The sequence below is a fragment of the Apaloderma vittatum genome, unplaced genomic scaffold (genome assembly GCF_000703405.1).
Source record: "Apaloderma vittatum isolate BGI_N311 unplaced genomic scaffold, ASM70340v1 scaffold29394, whole genome shotgun sequence".
In the NCBI taxonomy this organism is placed as follows: Eukaryota; Metazoa; Chordata; class Aves; order Trogoniformes; family Trogonidae; genus Apaloderma; species Apaloderma vittatum.
In genome coordinates this window covers 10,225-24,187 of record NW_009711484.1, presented here as the reverse complement: position 1 = coordinate 24,187, position 13,963 = coordinate 10,225, and the positions used below count along the sequence as shown (strand labels likewise).

General features: G+C 44.3%; 1 protein-coding gene across 1 annotated transcript in view; it reads left to right on the top strand.

The window, feature by feature from the left end:
- Positions 1 to 1,915: 1,915 nt before the first annotated feature.
- The window catches only part of DAZAP1 (DAZ associated protein 1), a gene marked incomplete at its 5' end in the record, with an annotated part of 20,691 nt that continues 8,643 nt past the window's right edge, over positions 1,916 to 13,963 (top strand). Inside the window, 7 exons of the mRNA XM_009867665.1 lie at positions 1,916 to 1,956; positions 2,382 to 2,548; positions 2,861 to 2,926; positions 3,567 to 3,677; positions 5,919 to 5,967; positions 10,501 to 10,583; positions 13,896 to 13,959. Of these exons, the coding sequence (XP_009865967.1) occupies positions 1,916 to 1,956; positions 2,382 to 2,548; positions 2,861 to 2,926; positions 3,567 to 3,677; positions 5,919 to 5,967; positions 10,501 to 10,583; positions 13,896 to 13,959 (581 nt within the window). The remainder of the gene's footprint in view (positions 1,957 to 2,381; positions 2,549 to 2,860; positions 2,927 to 3,566; positions 3,678 to 5,918; positions 5,968 to 10,500; positions 10,584 to 13,895; positions 13,960 to 13,963) is intronic.

Below are 13,963 nucleotides of genomic sequence, written 5' to 3'. Positions count from 1 at the left end.
GTCTTTTTAATTTTGAAAGACAAGACTTACGTCACCCCTCAACGAGTGACTTGGAAATAAAATTTGCCTCGATGGAAGAGGTGTAGATACTGTGTGGGGCTGAATTTAGTCACCTTATTTCCCTGCACTCTTAAGCCATGGGTTTAGTCCCCGCTGGCCCTTGCGCAGGGCTGGTGACGTGACGCCGTGTCCCAGAGCCCTGAATCTGGGTGCAGAGGGACCGCGGGCGCTGGCTGCCAGCTCCTGGCTGCGCGGTGCCTTCTGCTCGCGAGGTTTTCTCTTGCCTGGTGCTCCCTGGGCAGTGCTGTGCCTGGGGCACGGCCAGCCCTCCCTGCCCTTACCTGCTCCTGGAAAAAGCAGGCGAGAGGAAGTTTGTTTTTGTTGCTGTGAGGAGAACTTCAGCTTTTCCCCCCGTAAGTGGAGGTGTGCGAATTCCGAGCCTCCGCTCAGATCTGAGGGCGAGTAAAGTTCCTCTTTTTGAGGACTGATAAGAGAAACAAGAGGGCATCCTCCCAAAACGAACTGTCCTGGCGCTTCTCTGTGCAAACCCATGAAACTCTTAACAGAAGAGCTTTTGGGTTGGTGCTTCTCCCGGCAAGGGGCCAAGTGTTGAGGTGGCTTTGAACTACCCTTTAATTACGGAGCAGATTGCTTTGCATGGAAGTCCTGTCCCACCCTGGGGTTGATAAAGAGTTGCAGAGCAGGCAGGCTGGCAGCTCCCCGCTCCTCCTCCGGCGCGTCCCTGGGTACCTGGGCGTGCTCCCACACGAAGCGGCGCAGCTTGGGGTGCTCTCTTCAGAGGATGAGGTGTCAGAAGTTCTAAGCATGGAGTTCAGTTTGGGTTCTAGCCGTGACTTTCTCATCTGTTTGGGCCTATCTCTGGATTATAAACGGTTTCACAACTAATTAGAGAATTAGCGCTACTCTGACGTTTAGTACTTGCTTCACACGTTTCCCTTCCTAGACTTGAACGTGGTAGTTCTCCTTTTGCTTTCATCCAACAAGAAGATCGGGACGGACAAAGCCTGTTTGGATTGTCAGTGACCGTTCTGGTCGGGGTCAGTGGCAGGGAGCAGGGGGATGTGCGAGAGCCCAACCGCCCTTGGCACTTCCCTTCGGAGGCCGAATGCAGGACCGCACGCGCCTCTTGATCCTCAGCTGGGCATTGGAACACACTTGGGGATTTAAACCAGGATGTCTGGTTTTCTGTGCTTTATCTCCGAAGTTTTGGATCTTGTTTTTGTCCTTAAATTGGAACTGCATGGACCCTGCAGCTGGTTTCTTGGGTTACTAAGAGAACCTCTGTGAGTAACTTAGAGCCAATGAGCCAGTCCTCGACAGGAATCCAAACAGCCCTTTTTAATTGGGGGGTGGGGGTTAACCAGGTAGAAAGACTTTGTAACAAAGTTCTTGGATCGCTTTTCAAATGTCGGTGATACTTTATACATATTTTTCCAAACTGTGCAGTGTTCCGTGCTGGAACTCCTTTCTGCCCTGAAGGAGCAGGTAAATGGACTTGACGGGCTGGTCTGTGTTGGGTTGATTTTTTTCCCCGTGTAAGGTCTCTTGTAACAATCTCTCAGAGCAGTGCTGCCTTCTCAAATACTTGGAAAGAAGAACTTTGGGGAAACTTGGGCCTTTATTTTCTGACATTTTTGTCTTCTCTTTGCATGAAAGGATAGAATGTATTCCTGTAATAAACGTTCAGTCTGTGCTCATGCTTGTGGCACACAAAAGGGATACTTTGTTTTTACGTGAATTTTCATGGGACGAGGTAGTTGCGGCAAAGAACAGTGAATTCCAGGGAAGAATGGGCTTTGTGTTCTTCGGAAGCCTCGGTACTGCCAGACCTCTTCCGAATAGCTGACTTGTGCCTTAACTAGCGCCCTAAAACTGCTGTCTGCTTTGTTTGCAGAAAACTGTTTGTGGGTGGCTTGGACTGGAGCACGACGCAAGGTGAGCTCTGGATGCTGCAGCGGCAGCGCGGGTGCAGTGCGCAGCGGGGTAACAGCCCGGCCCCGGGAGGAAGATGGGATGAGACTGTTCTGCTCCCTTCTGTTAATAACTCAAATTGTCTATAGAGAGGGTTCAAATATATGTTAATTACTTTTGGGTTTATGTGTTGTTTTTTTTTAATCGGTGTTTGGTACTTAAGGTTTTGTCGACTCAGAAGGTGACAATTTTTTACCATTGCTTTACTACGACACTCGTTTGGAGTGCAAGTAGTGCGTCCCATTTGTTTAGACAAGTAAAATTTCATTCTTTCAGAAGATGAGTTTGAACTTGTTTGACTTTGCTTATCTTTTGTCTCACGATTGCCAACACAGCCTGGTGAAGTTAATACCTAGTTGTGTTTAATATATGCTTTTCTTTTTTAACAGAAACTCTTCGTAACTACTTCTCCCAGTATGGAGAAGTCGTAGACTGTGTAATAATGAAAGACAAAACAACAAACCAGTCCCGAGGATTTGGATTTGTCAAATTTAAAGATCCCAACTGTGTGGGAACAGTACTGGCCAGTAGACCTCATACGTTAGATGGCCGAAACGTAAGTTGCTTGTGTGGTGTTTTTGTCTGCTTCAGAACTTTCTGCTCCAGGCTGCCTCAAAGATCTGTTTTAAATTCTGGCTTCTAATTTGCCAACTGGAGAGTGTAAAAGTCACCTGGTTGTTGGTTTTAATTATTTATTGTAAGACGGCTTTAACTCAGTGGTTTGTGTCACGTTGTAGAAGCGATGTATTGACGATAGCTTTGATGCGAGGAGCTGGATTTCAGCACCGCTGTGTTCAGCTGCCGTAAATGTAGCTTTTTGAACAATATTCTGCACGCTGAGATCTGACCAAACTGGAACTTCTTCCAGATTGATCCAAAGCCATGTACACCTAGGGGGATGCAGCCAGAAAGGACACGACCGAAGGAAGGATGGGTAAGGAAAGATACTTGGTGTATCCTGCCTGTTTTACAGATTTTGGCTTTACCTTCTAGCAATTTAATTAAATTCGTTTGGATTATATCCGTGTTTTAAAATCGGGAGTCAGTATGCAGGCCTTGAGCATAAATCTTTCTGTGAAATGTTTTGTATTTAGATTTCCGTGGTAAGACTCCAAGTACAATCCAGATTTAACGAACAGTTTGTGTTTGCGTCAGACTCGGGTTGTGGGTGTGGTATTTTCTGAAGCTCTCTGCGGTGCTTTTATAGTTGGGTTCTTCAGATCTCGAAACAAGTGTCTGGAAGCGCACTCGCAGGCCTGATGCTCTTTTCCAGCCTCCTTCACACCCTGCAGGTTAAGAGTTTCATTATAAACCCAGTAAAGGGCCTCAGAACACAGTCCCTGCTTTTGTGATCTGAAGAAGAAGAACAGAGACCAGGGTACAACTGCGAGCACTAAACTCTGGAGTTTGGAACCTGCAGTTGCTTCATTTTAACGACCAGGAGACTTGGAGCCTGCAGATGCTCCCCCTGAGCCTGCGAGAGACCGTTGTTCATGTTTTAGTGTCAAATGCTCGAGATCGATGACTTTATTGTCCTCCTGACTGATGTGGGTTTTTTTCCCTCCTTGATTTAGCAGAAAGGATCCAGGAGCGATAACAATAAATCAAATAAAATTTTTGTTGGTGGGATTCCTCATAACTGTGGCGAGACAGAGCTCAGGGAATACTTCAAGAAATTCGGAGTGGTGAGTCATCCGGCACGGTGGCAGATACCAGTCAGTTGCAAGATGCTTTCCTTCCCCGCTGCCTTTTCTCAGATTTTGTCAAGCTGTCAAATTTTGGGTTAATTTAGACAAACTGCTGCAGGGATGTATTGAAGCATTTTGTGATAAACTGTAGTAAACGCTCATCATCTTGAAATGTATCTCGCTGTTTGTCAAAATCTCTTGCTCTGATGTGTAACTTACTTTGCTGCTTCTGTCTCCTCTTGTTTGAGTCTACCTAACGCATTATTCTGTTCTCCTCTGGCAAGAACTCTTGAGTTGGCTTAAGATCTTTTTTCTCTTTTCACTTGATAACTTACAGCTCGGTGATTAAAAACTTTTTGTGGAATTTGGTTTTTTTGAGGGGGAACAGTAAGTACCTCAGTGAACTTAGGTCCAAGATCTGCATGCGCAGAGAGGTGAAATTTTGCAGTCCCTTGCCATCATTCTGGTAACAGCAGTTGCTTTTTAAATAATCATCTGAATCGACCAGGTTCTATTGTCCCTAGAACCTGCGTTCTGGAGACAAACTACACCTGGTTTTAAATCGGTTTGTAACCTCAGACCAGAATTACTGTGTCTTCTGATTTGGAGGTTGTCTTTTTTTTTCTATTTAATTCCCGTTTATCCCAACTATTATGCCCATTTAAGATGGCAGACTGCTGAACTAATTTATTAAATTCAGCTCTGAATAAGTTTGAGAGTCTCAAAGATTGCCACCTTTGACTGGCATTTAGTGGGTTCCTTTGATACCTTTTTTAATCACCTTTTTCTAAGATCTCTCCATAGTGGCAGCAAAGGGTTTGTTGATTCTTTCTCAAATGGCTAAATCATCAAGAGTACTGTATTTAAAATTTGATTAGGATATTTTTAAAAAGAAATTAAAAAAGGCAATGGCTAACAACTGTTTCTTTAGTTCGAAAGGCTGCTGTAGACTTGTAAATAGAAATGGGGGAGCGCAATTTCTAAAGGCTCTTCCTCACAGACTTTTGGCTTTCCATGTGTGACCTGTGGATGGCTTGGGAGAGACAGGGTTATGTTCCACCAGATAGAGAAGCCACCAGCCGCTGAGTGTAAGTGCCTTTAAAAGTAAGTAGTAGAACTTTAACAACAGTATAGAAACTGGGGAGCCGCTGTAGTGTTTTTACTGACTTAGCTTGGGCCCAGGCGAGGCTCTTTTCTGTATTTTGTGGCCACGGAGCGATGAGGCAGAAGCAGGCGCTGGGTCTGGCTGTGGCCGCTGCCTGGGGAGTGAGGCCAGTGCCAAAAAGGGGATCCAGTGGAAAAAATCTGGCACTGCCCCATGGCGTAATCCCCGAGCGGGCGTAAATCCCAGCTGGTGGTATCCTACTCATCCAAGGGTAACAACCTGAAAAGTGTATTTTTTAGCTCCAATTCAAAGATGAACTTGCATCAGATTTTAACGTTCAGGGGATTCCAGTAACAAATATTCTAAGACTGACTCGAAGGCAAAGAGATTATGTGAGATCACACATATTTTGTGATCGCTTTTCTGCACCTGGAAAATTAAAGGCAGTTCCTTTTGGGTGTGTCAGTGCTGCCTTTGAGTTACACCCCTGGTTTTGTTTAAATTGTAGCTCACAGTGGTGCTTACTCTGAAAAAGCTCTTGAAGCCCTCAGACAGCTTGCGTTTTTCTTGGTTTTTTAAGTTAAAATCATACTCATCATCCATAACTTGAGGCTTTTTTCTGTAATGCTATTCAAAGCATCAGTTTGTAACTCAGTGCCACGCTGAGGAATTCAAGTAAGTAATTCGCAGAAGCCGGGCAAATTCTTAAATGTGTTTGGAGTTAAAGCTGCTTTTCATTTTTTGAGTGAAAATGTTTAAAAATGGAAAAAGTAATCTTATAAGAAGCTACGCTCATGAATAGTACGATGAGAACTGGAAACCTCTGGGGTTTGTTTATAGGCTCTAGTGTGGGTGTGAGCAGGGTAGTGACCTTAATGCTACATTAAAATCCTAAATGTGATGAGACCTTAAAAAGCCACAATGTAGCAGCTTTTCCGACCAGATTAATTCGGGCTTTTCTTAAACTCCCGTAAAGAGCAATATTCCCAATTTGTTTGCGCTGTGCTGGGATCGAGGGCTACGTCGAGCATTTAATTGTGCTTTGCGGGTAGAGTGTGGGAACCAGCCTGTAGTAAGTGTTTCTAACGCTCCCCTGGTAGCACAGTTGCTAGAATTTCCCTTCTCTCTTCCAGGTCACTGAAGTTGTAATGATCTATGACGCAGAGAAACAGAGGCCCCGAGGTAAAGGCTGATCTAGTTTGTCCTTGAAATTTCTTCATACTCTCCTATAGTCAGATGGCAAACTATTTCACACCATCAGAAAAGGTAGACTCTTTTTATTTTTTTTTTTTTAATTTTTTTTTCTGTGTTGCCTCAGGAAAAAGAATAATTCACTGGGCAAATCACTTCAAGTCTAGACTCTTCATCTGCAGCTTTAGTTGATATCTGTGCATTTAAAGTCAGATGTTTCATGTTCATTTATGGTTTTTTTGCTAGTCTTTTAGCTGAGTAAAGTTTTGTTTCTAAAGCCGCTCTTGTGGCTTAAGGTACTATTGGGGGAAAAAAAAAGAGCAGATTTTCCTCCTGTTCAACATGAAAGGTCAGTTGATGTCTGTAATTGTATGGGGGGGATACTCGGTTCAGAGCACTTCTGAACGTGAGGTTAGAACAGAATCCGTCCATTATGTGCTTTTGGTTTTGGTTAAATGGCTTCACCTTAAAGAAAAACCACTTAAACTGCACAAAATTACTCTGAAATAAATATTTATGTTGATTGGGATGCATAATCCCTGAATGCTAGACTGCTTTTTGTTAGGGGGGAACAAAACCGAAAACCAGCACCAAAACCCCCCCAAACTGGAGGTTTCACTAGATTGTTTAATCGAGTTTGTAACCTTTGGTCAAAATACGAAGCAAGTTTCATGTCATCCACCTTCCATTGCACCTGTCACCTGTTTGACAAGGAAGAGGCAATATTTTCAATACGTGAAGCGTAGCTGCACTGACCACCCTGTAGCATGTTGTACATGCTGGAGAATAGTTTGCCATCTGAACTTTCATTTCTCTTCTGACTCATTATTAAGAAATATATTCTTCACTTCATATTTATTAAGCTGTTAAGTCTTAGTTTTATTTTTAATTTAGACATACATCCTTAGTGACATATTTAAGTGTTTCATAGTAAAGTACGGTAATGTTAAGTAAGTTCTTTTTTTTTTTCCTTCTATTTTTTTTTCTTTTCTCTCTGTGAATTGTTTGACTGTGATTAACGATATCTCTTTAGATTTCTTCTCTCTAGGTGATAATTTATCACAGAGGTACAGGCCAGTTCCACAGTCAGAGGAGGGACGGGCTTTGTCTTATATTGGAGTGTAAACGAAGTTTCAATATATTTGTTTTTTGTTTTGTTTTCTTGCTTTAGCTATCTTAAATCTTCTTTCAACAGATACCTTTTATTTAAGCAGAACGTAAATTCATCTATTTAAATGCTCTAGAGCATCTGATTTTAAATAGAGGAGGCAGTGGAGACAAAGATATGGGCATCTGAATATAACTTGTAGCTGAAGGTCTGAAATATTTCGGTAATTATTGTACCATCTCTATCTTCGTACTATTTAATCCCAGCCTTGCAGCCTCTGAGCAAACGGTACTAAACCATCGTGCCTGGTGTGGATTAATCCTAGTCTCAATTAACTGCTTCTCTGCCTAAAGCTATACTAAAAAATAAAAAAAAGGCACAAGCTTTTAGGTAGGTGGTAGCTTAAAGCCGCAGTGCCGGCTGTGCGCGGGTTTGCAGCCCGATCGGTGTGCATCCCGTGCAGATGTGCCGCAGGACACTTGCCCCTGAGTTCAGCCGCTGCTTCAGCAGTTCCTGAGCCTGTTCTGGCTCTCTTGGTTGCACTGTCACTTCTTTCCCATGGCGTGGGGACTTACCTGCAGCCTCCCAACTGCCTCTGTCAGTGCCTGGGGCTGCGCGAGCAGAGTTCCTCCTGGTTGGTGTTGGGTGCTCCCGGCCGTGTGTCCCAGCACGTGTCTCCTGCCTCCTCTTACCCGTGTTCTGCTGCAGCGAGCGCTGCTCGGGCTGTCCCTGGCCCTTGGACACGACACCCAGTGACTCTATTTATAATCTCTAAAAGGCCAGTTCCCTGCCATCTCCTGCCTGTACCATTCTGAATTTTGCCTTCTTCCATCGACTTTACCATCCCTGCCTTCTGCACAGATCCCTTTCTACAGGTCATTTCACTACTTTGTGGGGAGGAAGAGGAAAAAATTTTCCCTGGTACTAACCCCTGTGGCATTACGTGCCTTCAGCTTCTCCCAGAGCGCTGGGAGCCGGGGTCCCGGGTGGTGCCGGAGCTGCGGCGCTGCCCTTGAGGAGCCGGCTGCGTGTCTTCACGTACCCAAGTCCTGCCTTTGCGTGCTCGTAGTCCCTGCCGACTGCTGGCCGCTCTGCTGCGAGCGGTGCTTTCATCAGAATTCTCTTCAGAGCCCCTGGCATGAGCGGAGCCAGCCTGGTGACATCTTAAAAGACACAGTGGCTCTGCTGCAGTCCCTGCTTCTCATGGTTTCTATTCTTGGCTAAACCAACAACTGTGAAGTAATTTACAGGTTCTTGCTGTGTCTGTTCTCTTCTTCCCCTTGGCTGCAAACCAGCGTTGTTGCTGTGTTCAGTCGTCCACTTGCAGTCCTGCTAAATGCAATTAGTTTCTTCAGTCTTCAATGAAGTCTCGTCCTTCAAAAAAGAAAGCTACTGGATGGTAGATTTCATCACCTTCACTGTTCTCAAAATACCACGTTGTTGGAATTTTGCTGTGTATTGTACTCCAGATTCTTCACCGTTCCCTCTCTCGTGGTGTTTGACCCATTTAAATCCTTTTTCTTTGTTTCCTTTTTCCTTTACTGGCTTTCTCGGTGACCTCTTACTCTCCTTCCTTATTCCCCTCCCATGAGCTATTCCATGAGCTCCTTCAGTCTTCTTGGAACCGAGTTAAACGAGCAACCTTCATACGGAGATACTGTCCCTCGCTTTTCTTTCCCATGTCTTCTAGACACAGGCTGTAGTACTAAATGTGGGATTTAAGTAAAGCTGCTTTTCTTTGGCCTCTAATACTTAGGTTTCTAGTTAACCTCAGACAAATATATTGTGATGAAATGCTGCTCTCAGGTTTGAGGCTGCTTTCATCACAGGTCAACAAAACTTCGTTTATACTGCCAGTCTCTTGTGTGTGGGAAATGCTAAGTTTTTTCCTTTTTATTTTAAGTTTATTTTAGTGATGTCTTTTGCTCTTGTTGCTGACAGCAGAATTTGACCTGCTGGAATCTATTTTGGCCTGTATCTTTGTGTATTTTTTTTATATATAAACGTTCTCTACAATAGGCCTCTTTGGGCTTAGCCAACCCAGTTGGATAAGCTTCGAGAGACACTAACTGTTATAGATACTGTATTTCTGTTTAACGCTTTAGAGCAATATATGGCTGCTGTCAGCACTAGCTGCAAAGCAAAATGCAAACCAAGGGGGAAATCTTGGGTTTCAGAAAAGCAGAAATGCATCCATGTTCCATATGCTTCTGATGCCGCACCTCGTTTTTTCTTTCTAATTTTTATTGCTCTACCTGTAGCTAATCCAAAGAATGGCACAGTTTCCGTACTGCATGTGTCCTTACCTCTCCCGGGGTCGGGTTGTTCCACCGGCAGCCAGTGGTTGATGGCACGAACCAGCCTCCGTGTTCTGCGAGATTAACCACGATTTTGCCACTCTCTCGGCGGTGTCGGCAGCTACAACCTAAGCGCAGTGGTTCTCAAAGTGTGACCTCGAAAAGCGACTTAGTCCCGGGGCTTTGCCTCTTTTCCAGCATCTTCTGCAAGTTTCAGACGCTCCCCGGTGACTCTGTCCTGGATCCAGCTGAGCAGGGGCTCTGGGCAGACAAAGGGAAGAGCCGCCCTGGGGCATGCGGAGCAGTTAGGAGCAATGTCTTGGGCAAAAAGAAGGACCGAAGAGCGTTGCAGAGATTTTTTTTTTTTCCAGAGAAAAGCAGCAGGAAATACAAGGAATAAAATAGGTTAAGGGACGTGACGGCACCAGCACCGCTTCTGTAGCTGGTGCAGGGCGCTGTGCCTGGCAGGGCTAACGTCTGCTCTCCGCTTTTTCCGAGGTGCGGGCAACTTGAGAACCTCTGAGCTAGGTTGTTAGTTTCTAGAGCTTTTCATTCATCCATGGAGTGGTAAAATTTTTTCATGCTTCAACAGCTACATTTCAAAGACAACTTTCTTATTTTCCACGGAAAATATTCCCTAACTGGAAGGTGGGGTCAGGGGTGGGAGGAAGTTGCTTTGCAGCTTTGGGGGAACAGAGACGTGAGAGGTTTTCCTTGGGAACCTAGTCTGGAATTAAGGGTAGGAGCAGCGAAGTTGCTTGACTTGAATCTACTGTCCCACAAGTATTTTGTTTTTAATCATGTGGCACGGTTATATTTATGGCTATCTTAGCACTTTTTTTCCATTTCCTGGTAGGTGGCTTAGGAATAAAATCAAATGAAGAGCTGGTTAACAAGTTTCTAAGATGCATGTGTGAAACCAGGATGAGGCATTAATTGCCTAATTACAGGAATTATCCATTGCAATTTTCTCAGATTGACTTTTTTTGGAAAATTTAACACAAGTCTCGGTTATCTGAAACCCCTGCTTGAACCCTTGGTCCGCCCCTAATACTGTTCATCATCCTGTTTTGTGTCACAACACCCTGCTACCTTGATTCACTCTTCGTCGTTGGCTAGGTTTTGGATTTATTACTTTCGAGGACGAACAATCAGTGGACCAGGCTGTCAACATGCATTTTCACGACATCATGGGCAAAAAAGTGTGTAGTTGTAGTTTTATTTTACCTTAAGAAAGAACCAAGTCTTGGGCAACTCGCAGTTTCGCTGGTGAATAAAACTTGGTGATTGGCTCAGGCGGGAGAGCGCGCAAGTCCAAATTCGAGGCTTTATCCATGAAGGTGGGGAAAGTCTTCGGAGTTTGCTGAAGCGGGCGAGAGGCGGGGAGCGTGCGGCTTAGCCCGGAGGTGCGACGGATCTGGAAAGCCTGAGGATTTCGGCTGCGGGCTCGTTGGTTTTGGGGGAGGCCTTGTGCTTACAGACCTGGGGGGCTGCTCCGGCCGAGCGGAGCTCACGCGGGACCCAGCCTGGAGCGGCACTTGGGGGCGAGGGCAGAAGGAAGGTGTTTCCAGGCGTTTGAAAATCCGAATCCCAGTGAAATCTGAGTTGTTCAAGGCTTGGTTTAAGATACCACTCCTTCAGATGTGTATTTGATACTCCTGATTTTGAGGTGGTGTGAGACAATCTATTTTATGTCCTCTTAAACTTAAAATGAAAAAGGAAAAAAAAAACAACCCCAAACATCGTGAAGGATTGGTTTTTTAAAAAATTGGGTCACTTACTGTGAAACTTTGATACAAACCCACGTACTCTATATAGTATTTAACCACAATGCAGTTAAGTGACCTCTGGTTGTTTCATCTTCATACTGTGTTGTCAGCAAATGGGTGTTTGACAGGGAGGAGTTTTGGAGGCTCGCTTTGATGTTACTTGGCAAGGAACATGCTCATACCTGTGGAAAAAACTGAAAGCAAAGTAAATTGTTGCAGGACACAAGTTTTATACAGAGAAAATAATAGCTTAAAGAGAAAAATAACCACAGGAAGCCCTGGTAAATTTAAAGTCCTCGCAGCTTTGCAGTGTATCCACAGTTTTTAAAGTAAATGTTAAAACTGCTGACGTTGGAGTGAATAGATTCCAGGGAAACCCAAGAACACTTTCGCTTTCCTGAAATTGTTGCATTGTATAATTTTGCTTTGTCTTTTAAAGTTTTTCTGTGTGCTGGTACTTCGTAAGCGTTCACTTAGCTAGCAGGGTACAGCCTTGCATACCAGTGGGGTTTTGGTGAGTTACGCAGTATATCCTGCTTTTTGTTCCTACGAGCTTGTGTTGGAGTTGAGGAACAGGCTGATTTCCTAATAATGGAATCGAAGCAAAGGAAGAAGCGCTCTCGTGTAATCAAGAACCCGAGGGCCTGCTCTCGCTTGCTCGTGTTTCCCTCTGGCGAGCAGCGGAGCGGGCTCGGTGACACAGAGAGTTCACGTTGGGGTGTGGGTGTGAGTGACCGGGTCCTGCCTCCAGCCCCTGGGCTTTCCCTGGAGTTGCCTTCAGCTTGCACGAACCACGTGAAGAGAGGTCAGTTGACAGCGCCGCAGCGGGCTGGAGATAAATAGGAGCACAAGATAGTGCAGCTGCTGGGAAAGTCTGGAGAACCCTGGGTGAGCCTTCGAAATGTCACCCCTTACGCTGCCGGTGTTCAGAATAAGTCAGAGCTTAATTCAGCATTCGTTTCCCAAACGGTCTCGGTACCAAAATTAAATACTCTTATTTTTGCCTTTTTTTTTTTTTTTCCCCTTTCAATGACATGAAAAGCGGAAATAGGCAGTGTTTTTTCAGCGAGGAGCAACGGAGATGCCTTGTTTCTGGGTGTAAACTGGCGGGTGTAGAATTTTAACCTCGGCGCTAAGAATATCGCCCAGGGATTTTTCAGCCCTCATTTTGGCAGTTCACCGCTTCCAAGTGCGCGCTGAAAAATTAATGGAATTCTCCCCCATAGATTAACGAACTCCAGATACGCCGCTCCCTTCATTGACGGATAATGCCCGCTTTAAAAAATGGTGTCTCTTTCTTTTTGGTGATGAAAAAGGTATTGCTGAAATGCATCCATATGTTGTTGAAAGGCAAAAAAAAAATAAATTAAAATTGCAAGAAGGACTCTGCTTTTGTAAGCAATAGCTGAATTCCCTCGAGGCAAATGTGTTAAGACTCATTAATTTGAGCCCTTTGAAAAATTCCCCGGGTCCCTCTGTGGCGGGGCCTTCAGCTGACAGAGATTTGGTTACTGTCATGTCGAGTGTCCTTGGGGCATCCGCGGGGCTGGGGGCGGGGGGCTTTGTCCTTGCCTTGTGCCTGTTTCCTGTTTGTTCTCTGACATGAATGGGCTTTAAGACATGGCAGGAAGAATTCTGAATACTTTATTTTCCATACTACTCAGGCCCATTGATGATTGAGATTTATTTTCTTTGTACTCTGGCACCCATTAAAATTAATCATAAAATAAAAAAAGACTTTAATTCAGCATGCATGAGTGCTGAGAGTGTTTCATTAAATCAGAAACTGGATTTTTTTTTTTGAGAGATAGAGGTTTATATTGAATGTGCAGCTTATTTTAAGTAGGTCAAACGCACTTATTCGATGGCTTGGAACAGTAGGACATTTTATCGTTGAATAAAATAAGTTAAGCACTGTGGCTTACTAATTTTAAAAACAGGAGGGCTTTTGTCACTGACTTAACACAGTATGAAGATTTGCTTCTTATTGACTCAACTGTCCATTTTTATTACTTGCATGTTTGTTTACTTTTTTGTTAGATGTAATGTAAGATTCTCTTATCACATCCATTCCCTCTGACATTGTTTGAGTTAATTGAGATTCTTTAAGCGTTAGCCTGGGGAAGGTAAGTCTTTATCTTCCATTAGACATTTAAATAAAATCTAAGTTTAAAAAAAAAACGAGCAAAGAACCAACCAACTGTGTGTTTCTCAGGTATGAGCAGAGCTCAAATTGCAGTTAGACGGGGTGGGTTTAAACCGTAACTTTCAAATGAACCCCAAACACCTTTGAATGGTTAAAGCATTAGTACCCTTTTTCAGAGCGTGCTCTTTACTCAAAGTCCGTGTTTTACTGAAAATGTCACCTTTGCAACTCCGGCCTGAAATGTTAAATTTGTGTCTGAAGAGTGCGAGATGATGCTTTTTCAAGTGAAGAGCCGCTGTAAGAGGGTACTGCTGTTTTAAGGTTAAAGCCAATGGGTATGTGCTGTGATGAGACACAAGTGATCTGTAGGATGTGTTTTTCTTGAAATACCTCAACAGTAGGACTCAATGTCTTACCAACATATATATTGTACCTGAGAAACATTTTAAATTACTGGCCTTAAGTTTAATAATTAAGTATTTAGACATAAGTCATAAGATGCTAAGTGTAGTCTTAAGCGTAATTAAGGGTGTGTGTGAAGGGAAGGGGGGTGCGTGAACCTGCCCCACGTCTCCTAAGTGGCGCCTCTGTTTGTTCAGGTGGAGGTGAAGCGCGCAGAGCCCCGTGACAGCAAGAGCCAGACCCCGGGCCCCCCCGGCGCCAGTCA